We start from the raw sequence: 18333 nt of genomic DNA on the forward strand, positions 1-18333 counted from the left end.
AGTATAGTTTTAGTGTCGACTTGCTTACAAGCGCAACACATTTTTATAGGATACGATATATTACGTATGACATTGTATTGTCATTATTTCATGTAACCTGATCTAAAATGAATAAATAACATGATCTTTATTGATTTAATTCTTACTTTCTTAACTGTTGATCCCACTACGCCTTTTTTGCAATCTTCGAGGACCAATTACTCATTAGTCCACGAAGAGTCGTAATAATAGATCCCGAGACACAAAATTGTTAGCTTCGAAATCCATAAAAAAAAGTAAGACTAATCCCCTTGGGTTTCTGCTGAAAATTGAACGGATTTAAAAAAATGACGCATTCAGTGTCTACACGCACTGTATCGCATTATATATGCTGAACAAAAATATTCCGACACATTTTGACCTGTTGCAGAAGTAAAGTAATCGCCCGGATTCTACGAAATGGCGAAACGAAATAGTAAATCACTAAAATTGGCGCTACTTTTTGATTTCAAATGAAAATTTCTGTTTCGACTTTGATGTGTGGAGATATACCGTCGAAATCGACTCGGACACCCTTTTAAATGCATGTTTTGAAATCCTCGTGGTGCATTGATTTTTCAATTGATTTTCAGATTGAAAGTATTCGATTCGGAAAAAAAAACAAAAAAAGAAATCTCACTCTAACCTCTTTCAATTTCATTATCCAAGTTTAGTGGTTATTTTGGTAAAATGCTGCGATCAATCCACGGAAACTTTATATCAACGTGTTTTTGTGTGAGAAATTCAATATCCGCAGTCTTAACACGCTGCAATTTGAGAATTCCTAATCAATCAAGAAACATTCTTCCAACTCGATTCTAAGATGAATCGTCATTGACTCTCAAAAATTGGAACAAATCTCACGCAATCGCTATATGTTACTTCCCGTATCAATTATTGGCCGATTCTCAAGAATGCTCAAATCATTTTCGTTCAACCATTCCTAATTCCTCAACCGAAACAGCTGGAAAAGAAAGACACGTCATATCTTTTTTCGCCCTGATTCCGAACTGCCATTTTTACCGTTTTTGTTGAGTTTTCTGTGTCTGAGTGAGTGTAAATTGTTTCAAAAAATCTAATGACGCAGTATTACTGGACTTTGTGGAGGAGGCTGGGTAGAAATATCGTAACCTAAATTTTTTCGTAATCACTTTTGATTGTAGAATCATCGTTATATCATTTTCACTCTTGTTTTCTAAAATATTTAGTCATCTAGAACTGAGTGAAGCTAATCCAATTTAATATTTTTTCAATTAAAATTTTTTCAATGTTTGTCATTCAATCACATCATGCTTCACAAATCAGCTTTTTTAGTTTTGACGATCCTCCACTTTACGTAGGTAAGCAGCTCTTCCAACGAATGCTATATCATGAAGCCTTTTCTCATGTCATACTTAACCAAGAAGTTTTAAATCTTTGACATTCGATAACCATCGACGTGATGATGAATCATACTCAGAATGTTGGAAATCATCATTCCTTCGTATTCGCGGCTCTCTTTTATCCGTTCCACGATCACTCGCGACTCGATGCCGACACAGAGGCGTTAGAAAACTGGATTCCACAAGTTCCCGGGATGAACTGATTTGTCCTTCAAGTTCTTGTCCGAAAATTGTACCCTATGATAATAGCTGCAGCGGCGTATATCCACGCAGCCAGTAAGAAGCAGGCTTGAATAGCGTCTCCAAGGATAAAAATGCCTTGAAAAAAAAACAAGATTTGTGATTTATACTGGGTTACAAAAATTCAGCATTATATAACCGTTGATATTATATTTGGCATTTACTCACGTGTCAAGGGTATAGTGACTAGGAGAGCGACACCGACGACGATATCAGTGGCGTCGGATATTCTTGGACATTCTCTCGGCGCCAGGAACTGAAGAGCTGCGGAAGCTGCTCCGCTTCCAATACCAAGGCCAAGGCTTGCCAGTGTCATGGCATCCAAACTCCTCGAAATCCACGTTACTGAGACATAAAAAATTCAAATTCTCAAAAGACACTCAGAGGCTGAAGACAAGCGAACCACAATATCCGAAAAGTAAAATTGAAGTGATTTATATCAACTCACAGTAAAGACCAACGGAAGCAAAGAAAGGCCCCCCCAAAAAGACGAGCTTTGATTTTCCGGACTTTCGGACCAGAGCCACGAGTGGTAGCTCAGTCAAAATTCTGGAGAAGCCACAGAGGCTCATGAGAAAGGCTTTCTCTTCGACCCTTAGGTCGGGCAGAAGGTGGCTCGCGAAGACTGGCAGAATGGAAATGACAATCGCGACGCCAAACTGGTCTCCGAGCCGGAGGAGAACGTTAGCGATAAAAAGCGAATAGGTAAAAGAGGTCATCTCGACGCCTTTCGGCAGGACGCCGATTCCCTTCAAATTCGTATCTCGCGTCTTCTCTTGGAGGTGCGATTCCCGCCTGTGCTTTTCCTCCTGACGAGAGCCGCCGTTCAGCCGGACTCCCGATTCCTCAGCATCCGGAACTACCACTGTCTGGTTCTCTTCGTCCTGTTCACGCTCGCTCTCGTATTCCGATTCCTCGGGAATGCCCGGAAGCACCTCGACGTAATAGGAAGGCCGAACTGCGTACGAATCATACTCGATTAGCTGATAGGCCATCCTGTACTGCTCCAGACTTGGAAGCGTTTCAGAAACCGCGGGTGTTCTGCAGGACAAGGAAAGTGTGAAAATACTTCAACCCTAGCAGTACAGGCCACCGCCACTCATTAAGGTCGAGTAAAGACGTAAATGTCTCGTACATGGACACTGTCGCGATACCATCGTCTGGATTCTGCGGTTCGTCCTCCTCGCAAGCGGTTATTGCATTTGGTTTTACCAGCAGGGCTAGTGGTATCGCATGCAGGGTTATTCCGCTCAGAACCAATAGCGCGTACTTAGGTCCAATCCTGCGGATGAAGAGGCACGCGATTAGCGGCCACAGCGAAAGACCGATTCCAGAAACACCGGTGCCCCAAAGCTTCCAATTTGCTGCACCTTGTGAATGAAGAAAATAGTACTAGAGAATAAAAGGATCAGGGTGACAAAGCGAGTTGCGCGGTCACTTTACTTGTAATCTGTATAGATATGGTATGCATGGACAGCAATATGTATATTGTACATGGCTTAATCGGAAGAAAGAAAGGTTCTGCCAATTTAAAACCAGCAGAATTTTATCACTCTGGTGAAACTTGCTCACTGCAATTCATAAGTTACCCGAATGAAATTTCATCAGCTTGACCTGGAGACGAACGAGGCCCATTCCTATTCCTCCTAGAACAACATAGGCCACGTTTCCGGCGAGGATCTCCTGGCAAGAAGCAGCGATGACGGAAACGGCCACCGTTGCGATTCCAAGGATCGTGGTTATCCGACCCCCGTAACCCCCGATTATCCACCTCCAACATGGCTCTGATGATCAATGAACTTTACAGTGAATTCGGATTGTTGCTGTTGCGCGAGGAGTTAATTTGCGAGTCGCACAAATAGAGTTGATACTAGCAATCAATCAAACTTGAGGGCATATCGAGGTGCAATCTGCCGATCGTTAAACCAAATTCTTCAATCAAAGGCAACTGGAAGCAGTAAATATTCTATCGAGAAAGAAACCGCACGAGAAAATAACAACGCAGATTATTCACCGCCTCATCGATATTTCAAGAATTCATTTACGACACCAATTCAACTAGTGTTCGCAACAAGATTGTTATGATGAAAATCTTGGAATATATGAGTAGAAAAAAAAGAAAAAATAAATAAACTTAAGTAGGTAATCCGATAAAACTTGAGTCATATATATTCACCTCTCGTACGTCTGACAATAAAAAAAACAAACATGTATCATGCAAAGTAATCTGTGCATGGTGCCCACGTGAAAATACATGCGCTACAGTTTTTGTTACGTCTGTAGAATCACTTAATAATAACCTCTCAATCCGATAAACTATTATACCCTCGAATGCTCAATCCATGTGATCCGCGTTAATCCAATTTTATTGCGATAAAAATATATTCCTAGTTCTATCAACCGTGCCGGCAGAGGCTTATAATGTGGGTTACATGGCAGTCCATTTGCGCTACACCGTCAACCCGATCATGGATTAATGAGTGGAAAGGTTGCAGACCACCGATACCATCGATAGTTGATTGTGCATTGGAACAGAGCTTAGCATAGGTTAAGATCGGAAAATATGTATTAGCGGTAAGGGGTGAAAATTGCAAAAATATTTTTTTAATGAAAGAATAACATGAAAAATTACCAGATATGTGACGTGTGACGGCGTAGAAGAGGGGCACGCATATCCGAATCCAGTCCAGTTCCGTTTCCTCGCGATTTGTTTCTTCGCTGGCCAAGATTCCTTGGGCGAAGAATACGCACTCACTCAGCACCTGTTCACGCGTTCGTTATATAATATGCGAATTTTAATACTTGCGGCACATTCGCGTTTTTCTACGCGAGTGCGTAATTTACATGCATACATAGTGTGGATTTAATCGTGAACATTATGCTTATTGCCAGCTATATCACCACTCAGTATCGACACTTATTATATGCTTACAAAAGGAGAGACTAAGAGAGAGAGAAAGTGAGACACACACACACACAGCACCCAGAATTTCGTATAATTTGCTTGTTCATGTCATATACCTGGACCGCAGACACCGATGTCACAATCTTCCAAGTCTCGAACGACATCTCACATGCTCTTCCGGTGGTAAACTTTGCTTTTCGATTTCTCTAATTTCTCCTGCACTTCCCTTTTCTATTTTCCTCACTCTATTTCCATCCCTCGAGTCCTTCGATCCTTCTTCGACGACGAATTTGACGGTACAACTTACGGCAGATCACGGAGATTTCAACGAAAGATTATCTTTGGATTTTCACGTTAAAGGGAGGGAGGGGGCGGAGGGACGAAGGAGAAAAATACAAGGAAAGTGATGAAATATGAATAGCGGAAATACGATGGATTATGGGAGATCTTTTACGATGGCTGTACACACGATGGACAGTGGTCAGGTATTGAATGCAGGTCTGTACAAGTGGCAGAAAAATCTTCGGGAACAAACTGTATACAAGTGGGTAATACTCCCGTATATTGTTGATCTTATCGATATCCAGCTATGAGCATTATCTTATCGCGAACCACGGTCTGCCGTATATACAACGTGCACCCAACATGGGTGACGATGAGCGATGGGTACGGAGGTCCGTCACCTCGATCGTGTCATTGCTCACGAATATGATTTACACGTACATATTATGCACTCTCGGTGTCCATATATACACGAGTACATTTAATACAAAATTAGGTATGTGTATACTTGCGTACGAACTCGAGTCTTATCCGCGACTGTTGCCATCGACAGCTGCCGCTGCCGCAGCTTAAGGACAATTTTTTCTTACTCATCTATACGTATATATACAGCACGCTTATGTACTTGCTCAACCGCCTTTATTTATTGAGAATAACAAGAACGTGCCAAGTTAGCGTTGTTTGATCGGAATGTGCTGTAATGTAGCCGCAGAAATACTCCCAGTATCGATCTGCCATGTTGTTACCACTCCTCGCTTCGATTCCTCGAATCAGTGATCGGCTTCGATGGATTTGGTTAATCGAATGGATTAGTTTGAAAATAAATATTTCATCATTTTATTGGTCGCCGACTATCATACGTGACCCATGTCTAACCTCTAGGATATTTCACGCCTCGTCTGCGGTGGGAGCGGATAGTCGGTGACGATAATTTTATGTCGAGTTCCAGAAAAGGTACATACGTCATAGCTAATGTACTGGAATCACTTGGCCATGATGAACCAGTAGTTTCACAGACGGAGGATTAAAATTAGAAGCCGTGAGCTCAGGCGGCGTCTATACGTTCGGACAAGGGTTATTGCCTGAAATAACACAAGGCTTCGACACATAGAAATTGTTTTATTGATATACGAACGGAGACAGTATAAACGTCCGAACAGCCTGGATTACAATTAAGATAGCAATTTAATGACGTTTGCAGATATTTGCGCAGTTGTTTCGCGCGTTGGCATTTTGAAAAAACGCAACCTCACTTATACCCGCCCCACTTTTCCGGCTTCACGTGCCTTTCTGATCGTTACACGTATCGGACGACAAGAGAAAATATAATGCTGCGTTGGCGATTTGTTGAGTTTCATAGTCGTCGATCGATGTATTAATGAATAACGAGACGTCAAAGACACTATTATTAAATTTATAAAATAGTGAACATTATTAAGCGTCGCATAATATTGTGACAGTTCTAAATCAAGTGCAAACTGATTGTGTCAGATTTTGCGATTTTGGGATAAGGGTATGGAGTGATTAAGGTGAAAATTGTTAAGTTAACATAAACTAAATACAAGCGTTGAATCTGGTGACCGGTGCGGACTTATAAAATAATGAAACGCAATCGGTCTTCACGGTACAACGGAGACCAATCGAGCAATATCGCTACTAATGTCGACTAATATCGAGGCTATCGTAGCTATTCACACATTCATGCTCTTCCATGTCCCCGCGTGAATAACAAATTTAAAATATATAAGGTTGTTCCCGTGACAAACGCGCTGCTAGGATTTCGTAACGTCAAAGTCAATTGCTCTGATTAGATTAGAATTTTAGAGGCGGCTCTGTGCCGTAGCCTCGGCACGCAATTCCGTATCATTAATATTGGCATCACTATTGTTATTATCGACATTATTACTTGAATTATTTTTATGATCGTTATACCCCAGCTATGTATAGTTTCTTCTCTATTGAATCATCGAGCAGTGACATGCCCCATATACTCTGACACTATTTATATTATAAATGTAAATTTTACCCGCAAAGCTCATGTACCATAATTATTTCACATCATAAGTACGCACAATAAACTTACAATACGCATTAAAGGTGGTATATTCAATTCCCTATCTTCAATACATCAGCGATCTATCACTGATTTAATCAATCACTCAATACTAGTCGATCGAATAACTTCTACCAACCTGTGACACCGGAAACGTTGAGATTGATTCTACTATGTCAATCAACAGCCCAGCTCAACTGGAAATATCTTTATGAACTATTTCTTCGCCATCTTATCTCCTAGGTACTTTCTTCTCTGAAGTATTAGTTTTTCATAACGTGAAAATTTTACCTTGATTTTTCAAGGGTTGATTCTTTTAAAAATTCGTGCCATTATCTACCTCGATTGGACTCCAGCTATAACGGAAAAGTTGATGAACTTTGCATTGAATAACCGGCTTCTCAAATCCTGATCCTTCCTTTCCCTGTTCCGGAATAGTTTCTACTGAACTGCAGAGCACACTCCGGAGTTGTGCGTGCGGTCTGTAATAGCTAGTCACGCTTCTAATTAGATCACTTTCTTATCAATTGACGACTTGTTTTGAGAGAAATTGAGTGAAACTGATGCGTAGATCCTAGATATGCAGAATGAAAGTAAAACTACTGCAGTAAAGTTGGGCAGGAAAGATAGCCGATGAATTCTGTAATTCATCAATGTGTCAGTTAGAGTTTGGCTGAAGTATTTTTTTTTTCAATCTGTCGCAAGAATGTTTTATCATTTGAATACAGTAAATTTGTATCCTGAATTCAATACTAGGATGAAAAACGGAACAACTCTGGGACAAAAATACTGGAATCGTTGTTACTTTTCATTCGAAAGTTGGTATCTCCCTATATTTAAATAGCTGGTAACTTTCGCTGCACTCTTGATGCGTTACAAGTTATACAAAAAAACATATTTTATTTTATTCATATCACTATTAGTGAGATATTACGGCATGAATTCATCGAGCAGCAACAAATCCTTGATTCAATCTTGCTCCGGCTTTATGGGCGATAAATTTGTACCCATTCTTTTTCATTCTGAAATGCATGAAGATGCAATTTGGCCTTCAGTTGTAGTTATCGCGCTATAGCGTCTTTCTTATCGAAATGAAAACTAGTCAACGAATAGTAATTTGTTTATAATTGCACTAGCAGTATTGATACAGTTAAGAATTGTCGAAGCTCTAGAGCTGCGACGATCCACCGTTGACGGTTCTCCTGCGCATATTGCGTCGAATGGAAATACCTAATTTATACCAACTGCCGTTCGATGAAAATGAAATCATTAATGTTTTCGAAAGAGGATTAATCCAACTGGAGTTTTCACTCCTACGCGGAATGCAGATTCAATAGCCTCACAGAGTCCAAGCACATAGTAGCAGGTAGACAATTGTGTGCATAACAGAGGTGAGAATTGTTCACTTGGGTTCACAACAGCCGGAAGTAATCAATCCGTGGTTATCGTGAATCGAAATTGTGATTTGTATGGTATATGACTCGAGTCGTAAACCGCCGTTAGACAAAAGGTGGTAATTTTTTTCTACTCAACGGTCGATAATTGGCGTATTTGGCCATGACCGTGAGCTGAGAGTTCGGCATTTCAGGAACTAACCCCGGTGTGCGGAACGTGGGTGAACATTGGAAATGGAAACTTAAAGATTCGTCGTAAATTTCAAGCGACGGAGTTTAAATCGAAAGCAGTGAAATTTGTCTGAATGTAGATTCAAATTTTTCCTCCGTCAGCCGAAGTTTACGAACCAATAAATCTGTCCTTAGCCATCATCAACCTGTAACTGATTCCGATAAGCTCCTCCCGACGTTTCATACCCAGTTACCGCAGCTGATATGGATTTTAACTGTTGCCAATGAAATGCGAAACGTCTTTCAGAGCTATAAGAAATGTAAAGGAATAAAATCAAACCCCGTTATTCGGGAGTTAAAGTCTTGACGCGTGAAAATTAATTATTGATTGTTCGCGGCTGTTATAAAAGACGGTCCCCATTCGTATGAAAATTTTACGTAGCGAGTTTCTGCTTATTGGCTCTGAGATTGGCGACTTTCAAGTTCTCTGTGGTCCCCCAGACCGTCGTCCTGGAAAACAAAGGCGTGGGTACACGATCTTAATAACATCGGTAAAGTGCTAGGAACCATTTTTGTTCACGGCTACAGAGTAATTAAGAACGAATTGATACGTGTTAAGTCGTCAAGTCGTCAAGTCGTCGTTGCAACCGTCACACAATGCTCCTGTTCTACCGATCGGCAAACACCTACGCGGTGATAGATGAACGAGAGAAGCGAACGAGAGAGTGAAAGAGAGAGAGAGAGAGAGAGAGATAGCAAAGGCTCGAGAAGTTTGAGAAAGAGAGAAAAAAAGAGGGGAAATAAAGGGGGGAAAAGCCAAGACCCGTACTCATCGGTACTTGGGTATGTTCGGACAACGTGGTGGTGGAGCACAACTGTAACACACGTTGGAAATTGCGGTGCCTGTTCGCCATCCTCGAACCCATAGAGTCTCGTCTTCGGTCTGCTGTGTAAAACGGTTTTCCTCCTTTTTGGGACTTATCTCTTCTCATATTTTGGGTTTAGAGAGCCCAATTGGCAGATAGAAATCGCCAAGCCAGCTAAAATCGGTGTGCGGTGAATTAGTCGCAAGGCAATTTTCATATTTATAGTGGAAAATTGAGAAGTGCGAGTTGCTCAAACAGTGCCAGAAGGAATATTGAGCTGAAACCATGCAGGCGCGAATCACCCATGGATATTTTATAACAGTGGCACTATTTCTGGTAAGCCTGATTCCTGGCTCATTACTATTCTTCTTCTTTTCATTATCTCTGCGTGTTAATTCCTCGACCATTCGATAAACAGCCCTTCGAACCATTATCGAAATCCTCCGTTAAAGCTCGCTGTAAATCTGGTGATGGAAAGTACAAAAACAAGGCTTCATACCGATTCGGAAATTTTCTCTGCGTCGACCTGTGAGTTGGTTTGCAGTTGTTCTTTTTTTCTTCAAAATTTTTTTCGGTTGAGGATTTCTTTCGACTTTTCTGTTTCAAATCTCCGGCTTTGCCACCAGCTTTGGTACCGCAGTGTAGAGCGAAATTGCAAGCACATTTCGAGCCTACAACGAAATTGTATTTTTGTTGCGAGCTAAGGTACATACGTGAACAGATAGCGATGAAAAATTAAATTACATCAAAAAAGAAATTTGTATGGTTACTTTTCTCAAAATGTTTCATTTATAGTTCAAGTATGGTATATACTTACCGAAAAAATAATTGAATACCAGATTAAACCGTGTCGTCATTCTGAGAAAGCAATCGCGAAGAAATCAACTTCTTAGCATTTCTAATTAATTTTCGGGATATTGGTTGCGGTACGCGTATACACAAACACTCGTTAAATCACTTTCAATTTCGACTATATACCAAAGCACTGGTTTGACGATAAATCATTGCCTTGCAATTATATTCTTAGTTTACGAATAAGTAAGTATACGAAATATACTTTATCAGACACGTAACGTATCGGAATTAGCTCAATTCGCTACAAATATCGCATTTATGAGTGCTGCAGTTTTTGAGTTTTGACACATGCGTCGATAACGATTTTATTTCAATACGGTCTTATTCAGTGAAACTTGCTGATATTGTGAGTACGTTCTAAACTGAGAATATAGAAGTAAATGAAAAACAATTATAGTATAAAATCGATGACCTATTATATTCTTGAACAGGCTTGCTGCTGGGTGAATTCGAATGACGCGATCCCGCACCGAAGACATTCACATCCGCAAAAGGAGGTATATTTTCGCATCATATTGAATTATCATAGGCCTATTACATATAATTTCTCAAGTAATTTTTTATTCTTCATTTTTAATTAAGTTTTTCTATTTTCATAGCTGACACTAACCTTCCTGTTCAGAAGTGGCGTATAACACATATGCATATAACACACACGATTGGGCGAAGGGTATCAGCTTAAAATTGGATTTCGAAACACATTTGGTTTTCTTCTTCGATTCATTTTCACATTTATTTTCAGAACGAACATCCGTTTGCCACCGTTTCAGTTCACGTGATGGGTAGACTTGTTAGCTGTTTTGATTTCAACTTTGTTTTAATATATATCTTTATTTCATCATACATGATAAGACCAACCTGTCGAGTTTCCTCGCTTGGTGTTAATATACTTAACGTTTTTCATCGGTTCCATGTGGCTAGCTTGTAATAACGGTATAGTGGTTTTTTCAAAATTCCCGTTACTCTCTTTCACCTTTTGTTTAGAATTTTTACCGTACTTTTTTCAAACAATCATGATACGTCGAATAATCGTGGTTCGATTATTTTTTACACAATAACCAGGTGAGTCATCGGGTCAACCACAGGTCAGCCACGGATGGAACGAGCCTATCTCGCGATGAATTTGGGCGTTTGGATGAAAAGCGAGACCGGAAGTCGGTACCGACGGGTGGAGGTCATAAATCGAGCTCCTCGAAAAAAGCGCGACATTTGCGGAGTAAAACGAGCAACATCAACGTGAACGTGAACAAAAATATAATGTCCTACTTGCCCAGGATCGAGAAACATTCAACTCAATTGGAACATCCGGTTTCCGAGTTTCCATTGACGATGTTGGAGCCTTTAGCAGAACAGGTGAAAAACTGCACCAACTCCTATAACTCGAATGACAGGAATTCGAGCATCTTCAACGTGAATTCGACAAGTGAGTTGATCAACGTGGGTGACGAGTTCCAAGTAGCAGGTGAAACCGGGACGAAGAGAACCACCAGCGTACACGTTGGCGTGAACATCACGCTCTGCTGGATAGAGACTACAACCATCAAGGAAGATCACCACACGCAACCAGTCCAAAGGCAAGTGGTGAGAGAGTACACTATATCCTTTGAAAATTCGGCAACCACACCTGAACAGTATCTTGAGCTGGAAGGCGAAGTCGATTCAACGAACAGCAGTTTTCCAAAATCTGCCTTGTTTAAAGTAGTAGATGAGAACACTCGGCACAGCTACGTAGTCAACTTCACGAGGGTGAGTCACACGAACGACCTCACCGTATGGCAGCACAAGCGAGTCCAGTGCGGTGTAGGCCCCGTTGTCACCACGAACATCATCGTGTGGGCCGAGGAGCATGTTCTGAAAAAGAGAGTCGAGATCAAGGTCAGTCCCAATGTTCACCGACTCACCGCTATTCCCGTCGAGACCGAATCCTACACCGCGGACTCCAAGGACTGGGGTGTCACATCAACAACCACTTTCCCCCTCATCCAGGACTGCGGCCCAGGATCGACCTGCGAGAGCTACGGTGACTGCGCCGACGAAGACTGTGGCTCTTCCTCAACTTCCGAGGTAGGCGTCACTGACGACCTTCTGCAGGAACAATCTACCACAGCCTACACACTCACAACACGCTCGGGTAGTTTGGAATCGGACAATCCGTCAACTACCTCCACCAAAGACTCGACCACGATGGTTTCAACCGCGTATAACCTGGACTGCGGCCCGGGATCGAGCTGCGAGAGCTACAGTGACTGCGTCAACGAAGACTGTAGCTCTTCACCAACTCCCGAGGTAGACGTGACTGACGATCTTCAGCAGCAACAATCTACCACGACCTACATACCTCCAACATCTTCGGGTAATTTGGAATCGGAAACTCCGTCAACTACCGCGACCGAAGACTCGACCATTACGGTTTCAATCAAGTATGACCCAGACTGCCGCCCGGGATCGAGCTGCGAGAGCTACAGTGACTGCGTTGACGAAGACTGTAGCTCTTCCTTGACTTCAGAGGTAGATGTAACTGACGATCTTCCGCAGCAACAATCTACCACAGCCTACATACCCACAACACGCTCGGATAATTTGGAATCGGAAACTCCTTCAACTACCTCAACCGAAGACTCGACCACGACGGTTTCAGTCACGTATAACCCAGACTGCGGCCCGGGATCGAGCTGCGAGAGCTACAGTGACTGCACCGACGAAGACTGTGGCTTGTCCTCGACTTCCGAGGTAGGCGTCAATGACGACCTTCAGCAGGAACAGTCTACCACAGCCTACACATCCACAACACGCTCGGGTAGTTCGGAATCGGAAAATACGTCAACTACCTCCACCAAAGACTCGACCACGATGGTTTCAATCACGTATAACCAAGACTGCGGCCCAGGGTCGACCTGTGAGAGCCACAGTGACTGCGCCGACGAAGACTGTGGCTCTTCTTCGACTTCGGAGGTGGGCGTGACTGACGATCTTCAGCAACAACAATCTACCACAGCCTACATACCCTCAACGACCCCAGGTAAATTGGAATCGGAAACTCCGTTAACCACTTCTACCGAAGACTCGACCACAATGATTTCAATCACGTATAACCAGGACTGCGGCCCGGGATCGAGCTGCGAGAGCTACAGTGACTGCGTCGACGAAGACTGTGGTTCTTCCTCGACTTCCGAGGTAGGTGTGACTGAGGATCTACATCAGAAACAATCCACCACGACCTACACACTTCCAACACCCACGGGTAATTTGGAATCAGAAACTCTGTTAACTGCCACCACTGAAGACTCGACCACGATGGTTTCAATCGCGTATAACGAACACGAAACCAGCAACTATTTTTCACCTCTTGTCTCCGAAACATCTACACTGATTACTGATCAGCCCACTGATTTTTCCGAAGTTACAACCGCGTCACTTTCATCGATATATGACATTTCGAACGAGGGCCATGATTACTCCACTCCGACGTCACTCCAGGAAAGCACAACTTCAACGGTATCGCACGTCAAATCACCTCAATCTACAGAAGATGTCACAGTCTTGAGCATGACGACGGATTACTATATAGAACATTCTGTTGAGACTGATGACCAGACGGTGGATTCCACACCAGTTCATGATGATTCGTATTTTAGCTCTACCGAGTCAGATGAAATAAGCGAATCAAACGTTTCCGACGGAACAACAATGGCCTATGAAAGTGAGGGGTCCAGCGTTAGTTTGATACCATCTGAGCGAACAACAGTTTCTTGGGAATACGAAACCAGCATTGAGACCGGAACCCGTAAAGACGGCCAACAGACCGATATTGAACAAGTTACCGTAACTTTAACGCCTAATAACGGCTCCACTCACATCACTGAATCCGACATTGATGATAGTGGTGAATACCTTGGTGAAGAAAATGTGGTGTCTACCACTAAGGCTGACGAAACTAATAATGTAAACGAGTACCTGCCGAGTGGCACGACTGTCGGTTTACCCGATTTTGAAAGTACCTCGACGAAAACGACGGAAACTGACATTTTGGGTACTGGGTCAACCGAAACCGGAGAGATAACTGAAGTTACAATGACTGATAGAATGATTACTGGTTCAACGGACAATTACAGCACAAAAACCGAAATACCAGAAGACGACACACCGGTCGTTTGGTCAGTGGATAGCAGTACCGCGATAACTCAAATGAAAGAAAGCGAGACCTCGACTGCTGGATCGACTGAAAGCAACACTACGGTGACTGAAACTGATAGGCCCGGAAATGACTTCACGTCGTCTAACCCAACAGAAGATGATAGCAATATTGCGACTACTGAATCGACGGCGAGTAGTGACGAGTTTACTGAAGCAACTACTAATATGACAAGTTCCGCCGATGTGGTGACGTCAGCCCAGTGTGATTCAAGTTCAGAAAATTGCATTCAATTAATCAACTCAACGGTGGTGACGACCATGACAGGGTCTATCGAAGAAAGTACCGGCACAATGATGATGGTAACTGATCACGCAATAGAAAGAAATAAGACCACAACTGATCACAACTTGTCAGAAACTGGTTCTACAGATGCGCATACGACGATAATTGGTGACCACGAATTGGACGCGACGTCTGTAACTACTTCGACAGAGTTCACTAGCACAGCAATAACTACAGACGAAGTCACCGATATTTCGAATGAATTAGATTCCAGTACAAAGGCCTTTGGTGGTCTTGAATTTGACGCCACTAGTGTTAGCATGTCGACCGGGTTCACCAGCACGGTGACGTCAGAAGGAGTCACAAATGGATTGATGGAATCGGAAACCAATACAACGGAGGCTAGTGTTCACGAATTGAACGCTACTTCTGTGACCGTCTTGACAGAATTCACCAGTACGGTCACAACAACAGAGGAAGTCACAATCGAATTGAATGAACTGAACTCTGGTACAACGGTGGGTGGTGCACATGAATTCAACACAATGGAAACCAGTAATATACAACCGTCAACGACTCCCTGCACGAATGGCGAGAATTGTCACTCCACATTGTCTAGTGACTGTGATCCCATATCCGGCGAGTGTAAGACTATTGAATTAAACGAAACAACAGCGACCGCGTTACCTCCTTGCGATTCTGACTCAGAAAATTGCGATCATACTAGGAAAAGCACGACAAACTCGACCTCCATTATGACCATCAATAATGAACCAACAATTGATCCAAAACAGCACCACATATTAGGACTGAAGATCAAGATCCTGCTTGAGCACGTAGATGATAATGACGAGACGCAGAAGCTCGTAGAGGTCGATAAGCATTTACTGTTCAATGAGCAGGCGGATGAAGAAGGGGAACAGACACTGCTTAATCAAGTCGTAGCGTTGGACAACAATATCAGTATCCAGACAATTCAAGAGTTACTTAATTGCTCGACTCTAGCGAACTTCACTGGAGATCTGAGTAATACTGCGGCTGAATATCTTGCGATGCACGACGGAGTAAAAAATATAACTGTTAGCGATTCGGGGAACTCAGACGGTCGCAGAAAAAGCAACGCGAGTTCAATGTCCGAACGAGAAATGGATCCAAATTTGAATATGACTCTGCCAGAAATAGTTGATGATATCCATGCCGGATTGAACTACCTTATCACTAAAATACCGTCAAACCGCGCAATGGAGAATCAGAGCAGAAAAATGATCGAACATGAGATTCCACGATCTGACATCCTGAAACTAATATCAAATCCGCAGGATTATCGCACCAATAATGATAGGGTAAAAAGAAACATGGGTATCGAAGATGTAGCAATTAATGGAAAAGATATGCCGAAAGACTTTCAGGAAGTTGGTCACTGGTCCAACGAGCGAGTGAGAAGGGGGTTGAACAGCGGTCACGTTCGGACTCTCACTGAGTTTACTATCTACAAGGGTCCAGAAGCACAGTGATAAATATAGGATACACCAATGATAATTGTATTCTAAATGATCGTGCAAATAAAGAGTTACGTAGTTACACACGAGTCTTGTACCACGTGGGGAAAATGATGTATTTAGGTTGATGCACATTTAAAGCGATACTTTATTTGCTCAATTGTTTCACTATATAGCACCTAAATAATGAAAGCAAAAATCCGACTAATTCGGATCATCACGGTGCTATGTGTAAAATGAAACCTTGGAATTAGACCGGGTAAATCAGTGACTTATAACTTTCAAACCGTCTAACCGTAGCCCCACTAGCATGTCATAGCAATAAGTCAATTTTATTCAGAATAAAATATTTTTAAGTGATCCCCATGAATGTTCTTAGTTTAATTTGTACAGGTATACGCAGTCGGTGCAACGCACTTTGATGTTTTTGGATTAAACACCGTTGTTGTTGGACAAGTGAATTCTTCCATGGTGAAACTTCCGTCGCTATTCAGGGTGCAAAAATAATATGTTTTACACGTTGTGTCCGTAGTTATCGCATATCTACCATATGCAGTGCAGGAAAATATTGTAGTAGTTGCAGCTTCGGTGGTGGTTGCAGCTTCGGTGGTGGATGCAGCTTCGGTGGTGGTTGCAGCTTCGGTGGTGGTTGCAGCTTCGGTGGTGGTTGCAGCTTCGGTGGTGGTTGCAGCTACGGTAGTGGTTGCAGCTTCGGTGGTAGTCGCAGCATCGGTGGTAGTTGTAGACTCCGTGGTAGTTGCAGAATCTGTGGTAGTCGTAGCATCAGTGGTAGTTGCCTCGTTGGTGCAGGTATAGGCACTCGAGTTAACGCACTTCGAAATTGTTGGATCGAACACCGTTGTCGTTGGGCAAGTTTCATTGTACCGGGTGTAGGTCCCGTCGTCTTCAGGAAAGCACAAATAATAAGACTGGCAAGTTGTGTCCGTAGTTATAGCATATCTGCCATACGTAGTGCAGTCGTATGCTGCTGTTGTGGTAGTTTCTGTTGCCTCAGTTGTCGTCGTATCTTCTCCGTTTGTACAGGTATAAGAAGTCGAGTTAACGCAATTCGCTGTTGTTGGATCGAAGAGCGTCGTCGTTGGGCAAGTTTCATTGTAAACGGTGTAGGTCCCATCGTCTTCAGGAAAGCACAAGTAATAAGACTGACAAGTTGTATCCGTAGTTATAGCATATCTGCCGTACGTCGTACAGTTATATGCTGCAGCCTCGGAGGTCGGAATTAATGCTGTGATACTCGCAGCGATCTGTTGGAAATAAAATTCGAGTTTACAGAGATTCAAGATTGTTCAGTGATAAAAAACTTCCACGTTCTTCAGTCACCGAAATTTTTTTTAACTTCGTGGATCAAATCCCTAGCTTGGCTTGGACCTGAAGATCAAACACATTTAGGTATTGAGATTACACTTTAGATGTCCCCATGAAGACATCAGGTGATTACAGAGGTGTTTGAAAGTTCACTTAGAAGATATAAGATACGTACAATTATCGCAAAGACCTGCTTTTCCATGATTACTTCATGCGACGTTGACGTACTCCTCAAGAATGATCGAACGATCGGGTAAATCGTCTGCTTTATATCGGTTAATAAGCTGAGTAATTCATAGATTGTACGTTTATTGAACCAGTAAGTAAGTAAGTCACGTGTGTCATCTAATTATTACATTCAGAATTGTCAGGGTCGTATTTGCCAATAATTAAATTGATAACGTTATTTTATCTCTCCTTCGGAGTTTTTGAAATTTGATAATTATAGATACACAGCACGTCTTGCAGGTTGAATGTATTCAAGAGAGTCCTGCAAACAAGGTTGCCGGATATCAATGCTCTCGCGAAATTCTTCCAATTCCATATTCACGGGGGCAGCCATCCCATTGAATTTCGGTTTCCATTTTGCGAGCGATAATTTTATTCGTATAGATTGCGAATAGGTGAAAGCAGGAGATTCGTTATGAATTCGTTAGTCGTCTTAAGACCTAATTCAGATTCCATCGAGCAGATGTTCGCCGACTTGGTTTGTTGGTCGCCTTAACTCGCAACTTGCGGTATCGTCTTTGCGCTCATGCGAAAGTAAAAGTCACCTCGTGAGTTGACCCAGGCTTTTCTCGACGCGTGACACTCGTTGCTATTCCAATCACGTTGAACCTGTTCCTCTTCCAATTGCACTCGCATTAATTTACTGAGCTGCGATGTGCCTATACTGCCTACGCAAACTGACGAAAAAATTCAGTGC

The 18333-nt window shown here is 42.4% G+C and overlaps 3 protein-coding genes across 6 annotated transcripts; 1 reads left to right on the forward strand and 2 right to left on the reverse strand.

Moving 5' to 3' along the window:
- Window positions 1-1103: 1103 nt before the first annotated feature.
- Window positions 1104-5482, reverse strand: LOC124412405. Of its 2 annotated transcripts, none has more exons than XM_046892253.1 (7): window positions 4662-5482; window positions 4273-4402; window positions 3230-3424; window positions 2776-3004; window positions 2089-2681; window positions 1809-1985; window positions 1104-1718 (listed from the first exon to the last, which is right to left on the reverse strand). In XM_046892253.1, the coding sequence occupies exons 1-7, from the start codon at window positions 4707-4709 to the stop codon at window positions 1612-1614; spliced, it is 1479 nt and encodes a 492-aa protein (XP_046748209.1). In that variant the 5' UTR covers window positions 4710-5482; the 3' UTR covers window positions 1104-1611. The 2 variants fall into 2 exon arrangements, with proteins under 2 accessions (XP_046748209.1, XP_046748208.1); XM_046892252.1 differs by having other exon boundaries at window positions 2776-3010; window positions 4662-5479.
- A 3742-nt stretch (window positions 5483-9224) lies between these two features.
- On the forward strand, window positions 9225-16187 carry LOC124412604 (flocculation protein FLO11-like). The gene is made up of 3 exons (XM_046892614.1): window positions 9225-9647; window positions 10598-10663; window positions 11229-16187. The coding sequence occupies exons 1-3, from the start codon at window positions 9597-9599 to the stop codon at window positions 16095-16097; spliced, it is 4986 nt and encodes a 1661-aa protein (XP_046748570.1). The 5' UTR covers window positions 9225-9596; the 3' UTR covers window positions 16098-16187.
- Window positions 16188-16398: 211 nt separating this feature from the next.
- LOC124412609 (uncharacterized protein PB18E9.04c-like) lies at window positions 16399-18241 on the reverse strand. Of its 3 annotated transcripts, none has more exons than XM_046892622.1 (3): window positions 17584-18241; window positions 16768-17347; window positions 16399-16695 (listed from the first exon to the last, which is right to left on the reverse strand). In XM_046892622.1, exons 1-3 carry the CDS (start codon window positions 17608-17610, stop codon window positions 16463-16465), a joined length of 840 nt encoding a protein of 279 aa, XP_046748578.1. In that variant the 5' UTR covers window positions 17611-18241; the 3' UTR covers window positions 16399-16462. The 3 variants fall into 3 exon arrangements, with proteins under 3 accessions (XP_046748578.1, XP_046748579.1, XP_046748577.1); XM_046892623.1 differs by having other exon boundaries at window positions 16399-16720; window positions 16811-17347; window positions 17584-18240; XM_046892621.1 differs by having other exon boundaries at window positions 16399-17347; window positions 17584-18240.
- Between the last annotated feature and the right edge of the window lie 92 nt (window positions 18242-18333).

Source organism: Diprion similis, chromosome 11 (genome assembly GCF_021155765.1).
Source record: "Diprion similis isolate iyDipSimi1 chromosome 11, iyDipSimi1.1, whole genome shotgun sequence".
Lineage (NCBI taxonomy): Eukaryota > Metazoa > Arthropoda > Insecta > Hymenoptera > Diprionidae > Diprion > Diprion similis.